At 42.1% G+C, this 15,969-nt stretch overlaps 1 protein-coding gene across 6 annotated transcripts in view; it reads right to left on the bottom strand.

Annotated features, from left to right (window-relative positions):
- Positions 1–15,969, bottom strand: part of NHSL1 (NHS like 1) — a 148,723-nt gene that overhangs the window by 89,918 nt on the left and 42,836 nt on the right. The window contains exon 1 of one of the 6 annotated variants that reach the window (XM_079970932.1): positions 15,836–15,965. The exons of 3 other annotated variants lie outside the window; for them this stretch is intronic. In XM_079970932.1, the coding sequence (XP_079827058.1) occupies positions 15,836–15,950 (115 nt within the window). In that variant the 5' untranslated portion in view covers positions 15,951–15,965. Of the gene's footprint in view, positions 1–6,735; positions 7,610–15,835; positions 15,966–15,969 lie in introns of those variants that run through there. 2 more of the 6 variants (XM_079970930.1, XM_079970933.1) reach the window with 2 other exon arrangements.

Below are 15,969 nucleotides of genomic sequence, written 5' to 3'. Positions count from 1 at the left end.
CCAATTCCAGCAGTTGTATGAATAAATCACAGAGAGAACAGTATTGACATGCCAGTTTCTAAAAATATGAGGGGAAAGCACTAATACTGCTAATTTAGTTGAGAGGATATTTTTTCCAAGCATATTCCAAATTTAACATGCTGATAACAGTCCAAATCAAGACTGAAATATACTCTTTGAAACCACCGCAAGCCTAACCCATAGTTTTAGCATGTCTATGTTAACATTTATTGTCAATACAACATAATTATCCAAACTAGCCATGTGATTATGGCATTGCATACCAAACCACAAGTACTTATTACTCTGGAATTTTAAGCAATTGCTAGCATTAAAAATGATTTGAGTTTTGAAATTTGCATCAGATGGGTGTGGGCACATAAGGGAAGGAGGGACAGACAAAACTATTCCCTACACAGTTTTGCAAACAGGGGGAGGGAGCATGTGGCCCTCCAAATGTTGCTGGACTACAGTTCCCATCATCCATGACCACTGGGAATGCTGGCTGTGGCTGATTGGACTGGAGTCCAATAACTGCTGGGGGTTCCCCATCCCTGCTGTTATCAACATTATGTACTTCCCTAAATTTACAACTTAATGACAGAAACCACATATGAATTGAGTTCCAATAGTTGTTATAATCCACTTATGTAGCTTATTATCAATATGTACAGATCCAAAAGTTTCGGCTGGCCTTGCTGAACAAGCACTTGTCAAATGTCTGACTACCTTCTTCTTTGACCACCAACTCCTGCCCCCACGGCTTTTACCCAGGAGAAAATTGGCAGAGAAGTAGGTGTGCTGGTAAGTGTGCTGGCTTGAGATGATGCTTACTGAAGGTACCCCAAGTGCTTTCAGGCAGCAGTGACCAACCTTCCTTGTCCCCATCCTCTACTCATCTTCCCTATTCAGACAATGAAAGGTTAGTGTAGAAGGTTGCCAATGTGGCCAAGCTTCTTCAGGATTTTCCACCAAACAACCTGAACCCCACCATGCTGCCGTCAAAAACTCCCTAGCTCTCCTCCCAACTTTGGGGTGTATTCAACTGACTTACTTCAAAGTTAGCAGTCCGGCTGCTCATCACCCTCACCAGACACGGATGGCACACTGAGAATAGCAAACAGAACTGCTGAATCTTTAACTACTGGTCTTACTTAGAGGTGTGGTTCAGATGCAATAATCTTGGTTCACTACACCATACTTTACTAGACCACAAACAAGCACTGGGGGGGGGGGGCGTATTCAACGACGTTTTAGTCAAAGCAGACCCACTGAAATTAATGAGCATGACTAAGTCCGTTAATTTCAATGGGTCTACTATGAATAAAACCACCTCTCCTCTTTTCCTTTACCCTTCTCTCACTTTTAACCCAGTTTCTATTTCATCTGAAGTTGAAAACTGACTTAAGCTCCTACTTCAAGTCAGGATTGCAAATCATGGGTTGATTCAGTTTCCATGCCAGGGATGTAGTAAGAGCTTAACTCACATATTCCCAGTTTAGAAGTATCAGGAAACTTTTACATCTGGAGATATAATATAAAGGGGGATATATAACTGGGAATATAAAAGCTGTTTTTCATCAGTTTGAACCAATGACTCCTTATTCCTGCATAAAGACCTTCTTAAGCAATTACAGTAAATGAAGTCATATACAGTGGTACCTCGGGTTAAGTACTTAATTCGTTCCGGAGGTCCGTTCTTACCCTGAAACTGTTCTTAACCTGAAGCACCACTTTAGCTAATGGGGCCGCCTACTGCCACCACGCCGCCGGAGCACAATTTCTGTTCTCATCCTGAAGCTAAGTTCTAAACCTGAGGTACTATTTCTGGGTTAGCGGAGTCTGTAACCTGAAGCGTATGTAACCTGAAGCGTATGGAACCCGAGGTACCACTGTAGTACCTGGAAGTCTTACAACACAAGCAATATTCTAAACAGCAGTGAAAGGGAGCGTAATGAGGGTAGGACAGAGCAGGGAGGGTGTGGAACTGGGAGGAGCAGGCTTTTACACGCTCTGCTGATGCATGCAGGGCTCAGGAACACAACCCCCATGAAAAATGGTTGTTGCCTGTATTAAATAAAGCAGGTGGCAGCCAACAGATACCTCAAACCAGTGCTTAACACAGAACACAAGTTGGATTGATTTCATTACACATACATTTGATTAAGGGAAGCAAAGTCATTATGCTGCATTTATTTGTGCTCTGCAAAAATTTGCCTGTTTCCATTTTTTCACAGTTCTGCAGCACTTGAAACCATGTCAAATTTTACTAAATTCTTAAGAAACGATTCTCTTCAGGAAGGAGTACTGTATGTAGATGTCACAGGCAGACATCTCAGATTTTATGGAAACCGCAATTCTCCATGGCTTCCTGGTACAGTTATATTATCTGCACGAGACAAAATGAATGTAAGAGATTGTCATGTATGATATCTATAGGCCATAGACTTTTACATGTCCATGGTAATATTCAGTTATAGATCTTATAATTCAGATATATTACAAGCAAAATCAAGTGCACAAACTCACTTGGTCCCACCCATATCCACTTTTTTAATTATCCTTCCCCTGCTTCACACTAAAAAAAACCAACCCTATTTTTTTTAAAAAAAAAAAATCCGCCATGCACTGCAGTCTCTATTATTACAAGTGATTCAAGCTTTTATAGTTGCTGTCCAATTACAGGGAAAAAATGATTCTCTCCTCCCATCCCTTACTGTGCTCTGTACAATGGACTTCTTTATTTTATATAAGTCGAGTGTAGAATAATGCTGCAATCAAAATCAATGCACTATGTTCACCCCCCCCCACCTCCCCCCGCCCCACTGTCTGACTGTGTGAATGCTCATTAAAAGAAAAACTAGGCCTTGCAAGAAAGGCTAGAGGAATTGTAATGAACAAGAGAGAACATAAATCTTACTAGGACAATACATAACATACCGATGTGTAACATATTACACATGAGAACATTTGTTTTGCCATCCCTTTAAAATTAAAAACAAAAAAGTAAACTGCCTACAGAAGATCCATATACAATTTTTGAAGTATTGAAGCAGCAGTGTTCAAGCAAATAAGCTATTATCTGGGTTTATCCTCATAGTACTCCGGCAAATCTTGAATAAATTGTCTCCTTCTCTCCCCTCTTCCCATTTTTGTGTTTTTGAACTTAAATTCAAGCCACAGTTTTCTGTCCAAAATCAGTAAAATTGTCAAGAGAAAATTAAAGCGAACACTGGCTTGCCTACCATGCTTTCTCTATACTGTATATAGGAAACTCTTAAAGCAGAGGGCAGCTGCACTGATTTGCTCACTCTCAATCAGCACTAAAACTAATGCAACATTTTTTTCCAGCAAATGTATAATTTATTCATACAATCTGAAAAAATGCAGTACAAATTAAAAGTGGTGGCATGTACCTATTTATTATTATTATTATTATTATTGTCATGCCAAGCATCAGTGCACAATCAGTGTTGGGGTGCTTTAAAAAGAGGGACAAGTGTTTGTTGATCCTTCATTTATGCCAAAGTTTTTATTTATTTTTTAAGACTAGCTTGCAGCTTAGCAGTCAGTCCCATGAATGGGGAACTTGTTCAGAATATATGAACTCTTCAAAGGGGGGAACACTGGAAGAGATTGATTAATTACATTTGTAGATGTACCTTTCTTTCAAGAGCATGTGTGCATTTCCTTATATTTCCATTTTATTTTCAGAACTTTTCAGAACAACACATTGAAGTGAATTAGACTTGAAAAGCGGTCCACTTATTAGTTTTATGGTTCTGCGGTTTTCTAGCCAAGTGGGGATTTGAACTTTCAAGTTTCCATGCACCAAATCCACTATATCACATGGGTTGAAATAACCTCCCATCACCTCTGCACGCTTTACTCAGACTTGCCATTCTCATCTGGAGTTGCTGTTCTTTACCCAACCAACTCTAGTCCTAAGGTTTTTCCGCTTGACTTGGGAATTTCCTACAGCCAGGACTACAACGAAGTTACACTGGGAGTTTCCCATAGTGTGGTAGACTTGCCTTAGGGCCCTTGTGTAACATAATGCTGTGAGCTCAAAAACAGACCTTTTAAAGGAATCATATGAGAAAGCAGATGAGAAAGATTAGTCATCTATTGCAGTTTTCTGCTGATGAATCAGTGCACAGGACACAAGTCTAGGATCCTGTTGCAAACGTGTCCATGAAACATTGTTTCATGTAATGTTCCTACATAGAGGTACTTGTGATTGGTCCAAACATGGGCCATGAAAATACTCTCAAGATGCTTAAGCAAGAACTCATTTCTTAATGCAGCCTTATTTACATTGGCCAGCTGCTAATGTCTTTTGTTGAAAATAATCAACAGTTTTTAACCCGATTTGAGCAAAGATCCAAAGGTTTCACAAGGAGTAGCAATGAATTTCACATTGGTCCTGGTACAGTGCAAGTCACTTATAGCAGACTAATCTGCACAGAATACACATTGCCAGGCCACTTTACTCCTTGAAAGTTTCCCCCTGGGAGCCCCATAGTTTTGAGAGGTTTAACCAAACACCTCTCCATACTGCCAAAACTTTAAAAGGCTTTTCAGCTTCCAAATGTAAACATAGCACAGGGCAGCTCAGTAGATAATCACACCTAATTGAGTAGTTAGCTTCACATAAAGGGACAAGAATGTAGGCATCATTAGCTTGTTGTGTTCTAATTCAGTTTCAGTGTATGATTATTGAGGTTTGGCTGGACTAACGGTGAATGTATTTAAGAAGAGAGCACTCATAATTAAAGGGTGCGTCTGAACTAAAAAAAAACCCTCACAGTATCCTTTACTCATAAGAGTGACATCCAAGGGTCACAGAGCCTGAAATTTCAGGTCTGACTTGATCAGCTGTCACTGCAAACGTACTCTCTCCCACCCCTACTCAAATCTGTTGAACAAGAGAGGAACAAAACAGAATAAAAACAGACCATAAGAGTACCTAATAGGGACACAGAAGGGGATAATCATCTCAGAAATTGAATAGTGCAGTTTGCTGGCACTTCTATTAGGTAAAGGTAAAGGGACCCCTGACCATTAGGTCCAGTTGTGGCCGACTCTGGGGTTGTGGCGCTCAACTCGCTTTATTGGTCAAGGGAGCCGGCGTACAGCTTCCGGGTCATGTGGCCAGCATGACTAAGCCGCTTCTGGCGAACCAGAGCAGCGCACGGAAATGCCGTTTACCTTCCCGCCGGAGCGCTACCTATTTATCTACTTGCACTTTGACGTGCTTTCAAACTGCTAGGTTGGCAGAAGCTGGGACTGAGCCACAGGAGCTCACCCCATCGCGTGGATTCAAATTGCAGACCTTCTGATTGGCAAGCCCTAGGCTCTGTGGTTTAGACCACAGCGCCACCCGCATCCCTGGCACTTCTATTAGCCATCCATAAAAGTACAACAAGCTTCAGAGCAAAAAAAAACACCACTACCAAAGCCAAATTCAGTATCCAGATAAGGGTCTTGCTGCCCTGAGGCCCCCTTCACGAACACATGCAGCATCAAAACAACATGTTCTCCCATTTTCACTTTCTACACCAAGATCAGGATCAGACTTTTGGTCTGATCCAGCAGGGTTGTTCTTTACGAAAACTTTATAAAAGTACCTTACTACTACCCACAATGCGCTCTTTTAAAACATACTTTTGAGCATTGGTGTGGTATTTGCTCACTGGTTTTTTATGGAGTCTACTATTTCCAATGGGAGTGTCAACAAGCTGCATCCAACAGCACTATCAGGAAGACAATCCATCACCATCTGATGGACTAGTTGGTAATGCACTGGATTATATGTTCTTTCAAAATTTGCCAAAATGGATAATGATTACTTCAACATGCAATGTACCTCATGCATCTGTACTGCCAGGTTCTGATTAAATATGGGGCATACTTCCAAAATACATATGATTAGTAAGATAGAAGTATATAGCCAGGGTTTGAGAAGGGACTAGGAGGAGGATCAGGTGATAAAGTCCCCACAAGCTGAGTGCACCACAACAGTATGATACAACACGAGTGGGTGCTTCTGGTGATAAGTGTGTAGGGTTGCGCTGTGTGAAAAGTCTATTTCACTGTCTGCAAAAGTGCACAGAATATATGATATATCTGCATAGCAAAATATGGGCAGATCAGCAGCTACTACTGCTATGTCATCACCATTATCAACATATACATGCCCATTCCCTTCTTCCCGCCTTGCAGCACATTTCATGCCCCTACAACAGGTGGAGAAGGGGGGAAATCCTTTTTGCCTTTTGCTTTATTACACTCACCCTTACGTACACAAGCTTTCTGTTCATCTCTGTTCTACACATATCCATCCAGCCCTAGCACCACCCCATGCACTCCAAAAATGTATGGAAAATAAATTACTTTGGTAAAACCATAGTTCTGCTTTGTTTTAACCCATTTATACAGTTGTAAATCTCTATGCAACTCCTTGCTACGGGCTGGATACAGCTGCCATGTTAAGAAGCCTTGATATGAGAACACTGTTTCCGATTGGTGGGAATGAGGGCTTTGAGTAGCATACTCAAAGCAGAAGGATACACTATGAGGAAACACTTGCCACAGAGACCAAAAGGTCAAATGAAAGGCAGCATGTGGGGAAAATGGAAGGAGGGGGAAGGGATTTAATTAAGTGAAAGATTATAAGCAATAATACAATTAAATGATTAACTGCATATTTGAAAACAAAACAAAAAAAATCACCGTTTCTGTGCTGGGGTCTGTAGGTCCAGCTCTCATCCTCTTCTACCTGCTGCCCACATATAGATGTGAGTTCACCATCGCTGCGAAACAGCCTTTTTGTCTGCTTAGACAAGGTAGAGAAGTTTATCCAGCTCACAGCACGCGAGAGGGATCCTGGATTATGTTTAAACCGGAATGACTTTGAGGCACTTTCTTTTTTCATTTCTCCCCCCGAAAAAATAAATAAATCCACTGGAGCATGCAACTTTCAAAACCACCCTCGTAGCCTTCTCCTTTTTCTTTTTATCTAATATAAAATATCCATGTTTCTTTAAACTTAAAGAAAACACATGCACTGTTTAAATCTGCATGGCACACAGAACCAAGCGATTGTGCCTGTACAATTCCCGGAGGCTGCTTCTGCCTACAGTACTTTGTGAGCTGCCAAACAAAACACAACGGAAGAAAGAAAAACACCACGGCACCCTGAAAACAACCTTCAGATGAGGATTGTGTAGAAGCACAACACCGAGGGACACAGCTTTCCGTTTTTTCCAGGTTTCAACCAAAGTCCATCTCCTCTGCTCAGTAACATTCTCCACCGATATGCTTGTAATCCAGCCTTCTCTTCTATCACATTTTCTTTAAACAAAAAAACCAGCTTCTTGGATCAAGGAGATGTACATGCTGCTAACAAGTTGCCAGACCAGGAAACAAATTGGAACAGCTTTCTCTTTTCTGCAAGGAAATGGCACTGCCATTCTGATTCTTAAGTCCGTCCATCCTGTTTGCCCTTGAATGAAAAGCCTGGGGAGCAATCTTCAGAAGGATTCTCTTTAACAATAAAAGAGACTGCCTGGCTAAAGCAATCGCTTAGGATTAGGGTGAAATATGATAGGCTCTCTCTCTCTCTCTCTCTCTCTCTCTCTCTCTCCCTCCCAAAGGCACAGCTGTAGAAGCAGCAAACTCCTCCTTTCTGTGGCAGACAGCTAACAGCAGTGCAAACTTCTGAGCAGGGAAGATAACTCAAGGGCACCTCAGCCAACTTATACAAGGAGCAATAAAAAGCTCAAATTTAAGTGGCACATGATGTTTTATTTTACAATGGGCATACATTACACATAGGAGAGATGTTGTAAGTCTGTAAAACACTGCTAGTTTTACTGGTGGTGAGAATGAGAGCTACTAACAAACAGGAAGTTTTAAATATACAGTTACATACAGTACATGACTTTTCTCCTATACTTTCCTATTACAAATTTCACTTATGCTATGTTTTAAACACCTTCACTTTTCATTACAGAAGCACACAGATAGGATTGCCATTTTTAAATTAGATTAAATGTTTGATAAGAAAGCAAATTAACTACTGAATTCTATATAGCACATTGCATTCAGTTTTCCTGAAACTGTTGGAGGAAGTCTGCATGAAAAGAGTGAGAAAACAACACAAAATTCCAATGTACCCCCATCCCCCTATGAAAGATCCAAGGATTGCAAGATCCAATACATTTGACCACTTTCTCAGAATGTGATCCCACGGAGCTAATAGATTTATATTTAGGGGTTTTGTCAACAAAAGCACTATAGCTCAAAAAGGAACTCCTTGAAGACACGTCATAAACCGCAATACATGATACCAATTAACTCTGTAAGCATGAGACACTAGTTGGCTCCATTATTATTAATATTTAAATTTGTATACCACCTTTCATCCACAGATCTCAGGGTGCTTCACAACATAAAAAGAGAAGATAAAAAACACAAAATACATAATAAAAACAAGAACAGAACAGAACCAATAACCCCACCCCACCCTCCATTCACATAAACCAAGAATAATCCTCTTGTGCAAGACTAGTTCCAGGACTACAGGCCCTGTGTTTTTAATTCAAAACAAAGTAATCTAACTTGACAAAAAACAGCAAAAGACAAAAAAAAATGCATTTCTGGCAAAGAAGTGCCACCGGTTATGGTGCAATTGTTGTCTCATGAGAGACATCATTACTTCAGCATGCATACGTATTCTTCCGCACCTTTCAGAAGTAATTCCTTCTCCCTGTAAAGTTACAGTTGTGTGACTCATAATGGAAGGATAAAGTTCATCGTCTGCCTGGGAAACAAACAGCCAAGTACTGTATCAGATTACCTATGAATCAGCTAGGCACACCAAAATGACCTTTGGCTCCTTGAACAATGGATTGGCCAACTGTCTTCAGTAAATAATTTAATAGGCTGTATTTATATTGTCCCCTTTGAAGGCAACACATACACCCCACTAAAAAAGAAAATCTACACCCCTAGAAGTAAAGCACATGGCATATAAAGTTATTTGACTGAAACCTGCAAATAAATATAGCAATGCAATCAACAAAACTACACTAAATGTGCTGGCGTGCTTTGGTGGTCACGAAGAGTCGGACACAACTAAATGACTAAACAACACCACCACTAAATGTTCCTTCAAATAATAGAGTTAACAGGTAAACAGGACTGTAGCATAATAATCTCTAGGTGACTTCAATTTATGGGATAAGAATCTAGAGAAAGTGGAAAATTAAGTGGCAATCAAATTTCAGAGGCACAATTCCTAATTTCTGGTAGAAATCAAAACTTCAAATATTCCAAATACTAATATTGGCTCCATGCCACAGCTTGATAAAATGAACAGAACTGAACATGAAAATTAGGATCAACAACTGAGAATACTCCCATTTCTGCAACACAAAAAGCAATGATATGATGTGATGTTTATTTTAAAGCACCATGTCATTTTGCCATAATATTTATTTGAGGAAGAGCAGGTTAACTCAATTTATTGTGATAATGTCAGCTGTTACATGGTGGTCCCTGTTCATGAAGCAAAAATTACAAATCAGAGTATGTACCTGGCAGTCCGTATTTTATTTCATAACACTTTCTCTTACAATAAAAACTTAAGGTAGATGTAGAGAAAAGAGATAAACTGTTCAAATTTAAATGAAATTTATTTTGCCAGAAAGATGTCAGTTTTATCTCATTATTTCTCAAATATAATTTACACAAATTGAAATTGAAAAATACTGGATTTATCCCACATTGGATTATTTGTACTGACAAATAGTCCCAAGAGGAGGGAATCACAACAGTCTTTAGGGTGCAATCCAGCCAGTCATGCATTTTACATCCTATTTATTTCAGTGAGAGAGCTAAGCACATGTTAAATCTGTTGAAATCAGTGAGACCAAAGAGTATTTAACTTTAACTAGATTATGCCCTAGGAATTCTAACTGACCATTTCACAATATAACACAGGGCTGTAAATCTGTATATAAGAAAATGGAATAATATGCAGAAACAAAATTCCATACTTAACAGAGAATTTCTGTTCTTTACAAGTGAACAAGATCAGCTAGATGGGGAAGGAACTGTGTTCTGGGACCAGAAAATTGTCCCCAGAATCTTTCTGAAGTGCAATTCCCACTAAGACATCCAGGCCAGCTGACTTCCTGCCTCAAAGTGAGAGGTATCTAACATGAGAATCACAATAAAGAAAGTAAAAGGGAAGACAACAAAGGGAAGATTAGATGATGAAATGCTCACACTCCAGTTCCAACTCTCTTCTCAGAAGTCCAACAGGCCAGGAGAATAAAAGCCAGGAGCCTGAAAACAGTGGACCCCTTCATCCTAACTTCTCTACACTTGAAAACACCAGCAATAAACACCCAGTCCTTGCTGTAGAAGTGGTGTTCTGGAGCACTAGAAGAAGGACAAGCACTTTTCCAGGCCACAAGAGGCATATGAAGCCAGGAACTGAAGGACACTGGCATCTTCCAACCGCTTTCCTACACCCACTGAGCAGCTGTGCAGCAGCAGTGTCCATATTAATCAGCATCATTCAGGCAGCAATCCAGAGAGCTACATGAATGAGAGACGACCAAGACTCCAACCAACCCCTTCAGGCTTCTCCCCATAGCTGGCCACAGTGGTTTCTGAGATGGCTGTGGGACAACTGCAAGTCTAAGTTTGGAGGGTGGGCGAGAGGTCCAATGATCTGAACACAAATCACTAGGTCCCTCCCCAGTCAGTCCCTGACTCCACCCATGGAAGTAGGGGAGGAAATGCCTCCAGACTTTGCAAGGCCACTCTAGACCATCAGCTAGGCCAGGTGGAGATCAGAGCCAGGGACAAAAGGGCCCCATTCCTCCTGTAACCAAAGAACTATTTATTTACTAACATTCTACCCCAACCTTCTTACCAAAAGGAACTCAGGAAAGCAAAGTGGTAAAAGTGAAGTGGTAAAGCAATATAAATAAAAATGAAAGAGAAACGTATTTAACACACGTAGAAACTATTAAAAACATGTAAAAGAAGAGTAGCTGCCTCTGCTGCAGCCCCTCCAGAAATAGCCACGATCACAGCTTCCCCAGGACACACACCCCTTCCCACAGGAAACTTGGAATCCAATGACTCATTTAACCTTTAACAAGAGAGGTTCTCCATTGTACCGCTCCCAACCAATCTCTCCAGGTCTCTGGGGATATAGCATCTCCTGCACATTCAAGCCATCAAATCCATTCCACCAGATGGCATGGGCCAAGGAGTTATTAGCATTTTTTGCTACTGAAGTACAGTGGTACCTCGGGTTAAGAACTTAATTCGTTCTGGAGGTCTGTTCTTAACCTGAAACTGTTCTTAACCTGAAGCACCACTTTAGCTAATGGGGCCTCCTGCTGCCGCTGCTGCATAATTTCTGTTCTCATCCTGAAGCAAAGTTCTTAACCCGAGGTAATATTTCTGGGTTAGCAGAGTCTGTAACCTGAAGCGTATGTAATCTGAAGCATATGTAACCCGAGGTACCGCTGTAATAATTAATAATAATAATTTATTATTTCTACCCCACCCATCAGGCTGGGTTTCCCCAGCCACTCTGGGCGGCTTTCAACAGAACATTAAAAACCGAATAAAACTTCAAATATTAAACTTCAAATATAAAACTTCAAATATATTAATATCAAACTTCAAATATAAAACTTCAAATATTCAGATGTCTTCTAAAAGTTGGACAGTTGTTTATTTCCTTGACACCTTGACTGGTGTTATATGGCCTCGGCGACCACTCCCAGTCACCAGTCTAGCTGCCCCATTCTGGATTAACTGCAGTTTCCGAGTCACCTTCAAAGATAGCCCCACGTAGAGCGCATTGCAGTAGTCCAAGTGGGAGCTAACTAGAGCATGCACCCCTCTGGCAAGACAGTCTGTGGGCAGGTAGGGTCTCAGCCTGTGTACCAGTTGGAGCTGGTAGACAGCTGCCCTGGATACAGAATTGACCTGTGCCTCCATGGATAGCTGTGAGTCCAAAATGACTCCCAGGCTGCACACCTGGTCCTTCAGGGACACAGTTGCCCTATTTAGGACCAGGGTGTTCCCCACACCCGCCCCTCCCCTATCCCCCCAAAACAGTACTTCTGTCTTGTCAGGATTCAACCTCAACCTGTTATCCACTATCCATCCTCCAACCACCTCCAGACACTCACACAGGACCTTCACCGCCTTCACTGGTTCTGATTTAAAAGAGAGGTGGAGCTGGGTATCATCTGCATACTGATGAACACCCAGCCCAAACTCCCTGATGATCTCTCCCAGTGGCTTCATGTAGATGTTAAAAAGCATGGGGGAGAGGACGGAACCCTGAGGCACCCCACAAGTGAGAGTCCAGGAGTCTGAACACTCATCCCTCAACACCACTTTCTGGACACGTCCCAGGAGGAATGAGTGGACCCACTGTATAACAGTGCCCCCAGCTCCAAGCCCCTCTAGGCGGTCTAGAAGGATGTTATGGTCGATGGTGTCAAAAGCCGCTGAGAGATCCAGCAGAACTAGGAAACAGCTCTCACCTTTGTCCCTAGCCTGCCAGAGATCATCGACTAGCATGACCAAGGCAGTTTCAGTCCCATGATGAGGCCCGAATCCTGACTGGAAGGGATCCAAATGGTCCGCATCCTCCAGGCGTGCCTGGAGTTGTTCAGCAACCACCCGCTCAATCACCTTGCCCAAAAATGGAAGATTTGAGACTTGGCGATAGTTGGCCATATTGGCCGGGTCCAGGGATGTTTTTTTTAAGAAGCTGTTTAATAACTGCCTCTTTCAGCGAGGCTGGGAAGAATGGAGACACACTGAATACTGGACCAACAACATCTAGAGAGCCACATTTCCCCCACTCCTGACATACATGCTGTCGCTTGTATTTATGTAAAAAAAAGTCACAAGTATTTTACTTGGCAGCTCTAATATTTCTTTATGAACAAAGTATATTTTCCCACACATTTTAGCTCAAGGTTTTAAAAGTTTCTGTTCAGTGAGCAAAACAGACACTGATTTATCTGTGTTTTGGAACTGCTCTCATTCTAATTTTATCCCGGCAATCCTTATAATTTCATCCTTGATGACTCAGCACAGCAACTACTGAACAATTAAAAGACTCAAAACGGTTGCTCCCTAAGGCAGTCTGCTTTAAAAAATAGCGATCATACGTTCTCATAAATAATCCACTTCCTCAGCCTTTTCTCTTCAGATATCAGAATTCATTCTTAGCCAATTAAGGGACATAGCCCAGCCACATTAAATAATACTAAAAGAATTTGTCCGGTTTCTAGGCACAGCTTTTTACACAGTATCTGTAAGTTGAGAATAGTTGTCCAAAACAAGTCTAACTCATGACTGATCAGACACTGCTTCATGAGAAAAACATTCAGACACAAAACTGCTTAGAAGCGCAGCTATCCAAACAGTACAACTGATGATGTAGCAGTACAACCCACCCCCAAACCATCTGTGAGCAAGTGGGAAAATGGTTGAGTAAACCTAGGCTTGCCTTATGTCCGGAAAATTCCAGACATGTATAGAAATTGGACATCTAAAATGGCAACTGGGGGGATTTTAGAATTTTAAGACATGTACGGAATTTTCTGCACATATAGCAAGTAACCCCCCCCCCCTAGTTTTCTTGTTTTGTGTGTCTGTGTGTGTGCCAGCGAGGCTTTCTGTCCTGCTTCAGCCACCATTGGCTTTCCTTTTTGGCCCACCTACCGCTCTGGCCCCGCCTGCCATATGGCCACCCGCCTGCCATATGGCCACCGCCTTTGGAGGGAAGAGAGAGCGACAGGAACACGCAGGCATTTGTGAGGCAAAGCACTCGGCAGGGAGGGCATGAAGGGGCTGCCTTCCTCTGGTACCTCTCTCTCTCTCTCTCTGGGCTCCTGGGGTAGGCGGCGAAGGCGTCATCTCCCCTCCTTGAGAGCTTCTTTGGTTCTTCACCCCTGGAGGTCTTCAGGTCTCCTCCCCACCTTTGCATCCCTGTCTGGCCTCTGGAATTGCTGCTCTGGTGAGGTCTTCAAGCTACGTCTCTTGAACTTGGGGGGGGCTGCCACCCAGGCTGGATGCGGGGCTCTGCTAAGGCTGGGGCCGTATTCTGCTGCCTTCTGGGTTGCCTCACAGCAGCAGCAGCAGCAGGAGGAGGAGGAAGTTGCCACCATCTCCTCCTGCGTCTTCCTTCTCCCTGTCCAGCAGCTCACAGGGCTGCTCCCCCATGCACACACCCCTTTCCCGCTACAACATGCTGGTGTAGCTTCAGCACAACTTCTAGCCCTTCCCTTGGGGCGGGTGGATGAGGTGTCCCCAGCTCTCCTTCATACAAGCTGACACACACACCATTTTGTCTTTCAATGTGTTTTCAGTCAATTATCTAAATGAATCCTGACGTGGAACTGCTAATTCAAAAATCAGGTTTGCAATGCAGTACAAGTCATAAGTGGCAGGTCTGCAACAAAAAGTTGCAGTGTGGGTTGCTTCTGTTCAGGGCCCTAGCCTCTCCATTCCATTCCATTCCTCCCAACCACCCCCACATATACTACCACTCTACCTTGACTTAGAATGTTGAGTCACCACTGAAGAGGGGGAGCAGAAAGGATGTTCATGTCAGATATTTATTTCTCCATTTTGCAGTGGACACATTTGTACCTCACCCTGGCTGCATGAAGATATTTTACTTCTTTGTGGGTGTCTATGGATACTTTCACTTATGTCACTGGAGACATTTGAAAGCAGCTTCTAAATACAAACCAGGAAAGAAATACTCCAAACCAGGAGTTGCCAATCTTTTCGGACCATTCTGAACTTTGAATTAGTCCTGTGAGCACCAGGCACAGAATGACTGCCATGGAGGCGGGCGGGGTGGGGGACTGGAAGACAACGCAACACAACATGGCTGCCATGGTGGTGCAGGATAACAGAAAACTAGAGAACATACAGTCGTTGCCCCTTCTCTAGACCATCTCATGCTTGCCATGAGAAGTCACTTATGTTCTGCTGGTCCTGATTGTGGAAATCACAAAATATTGATTTACACACAGAGACATGCTGTGCTGTCTATAAACAACAGGGGGAAATTTTCAGCACCAGGAAAAATATATGAAGTGGCGACATCCCCCCCTCTCTCTTGCACATACACTCGCATACATATTTTCCCTCAAACACCACACAGAGACACACACACCCCTTAGCTCCCTGCCCAAGTGCGTCTTTTCTTCTCTCTCACAGATGACACTTTCATACAGACTTCCCCATCTCACATAAACACCTCACATGCATCTCTCCACCTCTCTCTGGAAGGCTTCCATTGAAAATAGAAAGACCGACAGAAAACAGTGATAGAATCACCCTGTATATGCTTCTGAATCATGTTCAACTGCTCATAAAATATTCCTAATATATATAAAAAGTCAGAGGCTGCCACTTTTCTAGCGTAGAGAGAGTATCTGGCATTAAATTGAAAGGTATGGCCACAAGATGGCAGTGTGAAACAAGTGACTTGCCCATATAGATGAAAGGCTCAGATACTTTGTGCTACAGAAAACAGAGCTTTCCTGGATTCTGAGACGCTTCTTTTTTAATTCTCTGGTCTGTACATCACTCAATTTTATCTGTGATATATATCATTCTGTTTTTATCTAGTTTTTAGGGAATGTTACTGAACATCATTATCACCTTTTTATTCTTTTAACATTAACCGCTTTTTATTATATTATGAGGTGTAAACAAACAAACAAAAATACCGTACATTGTAAAAATAAATAAAACTTACCAGCTTCTACCCTATCCTTACATAGAGTGGCTAAAAATAGTTTTTTAAAAACCTCATAACTTGGATCACCTCCCCCTAAAATCAGTCCTGCCAGCTGATCTTCCCCAAGGTCCATTTTAAAACATTCTCCACTC

Source organism: Podarcis cretensis (assembly GCF_951804945.1).
Source record: "Podarcis cretensis genome assembly, chromosome: 3".
Taxonomy (NCBI): Eukaryota; Metazoa; Chordata; class Lepidosauria; order Squamata; family Lacertidae; genus Podarcis; species Podarcis cretensis.
Note: the sequence above shows the minus strand (reverse complement) of the source record. Positions and strands in the feature narration are given on the sequence as shown.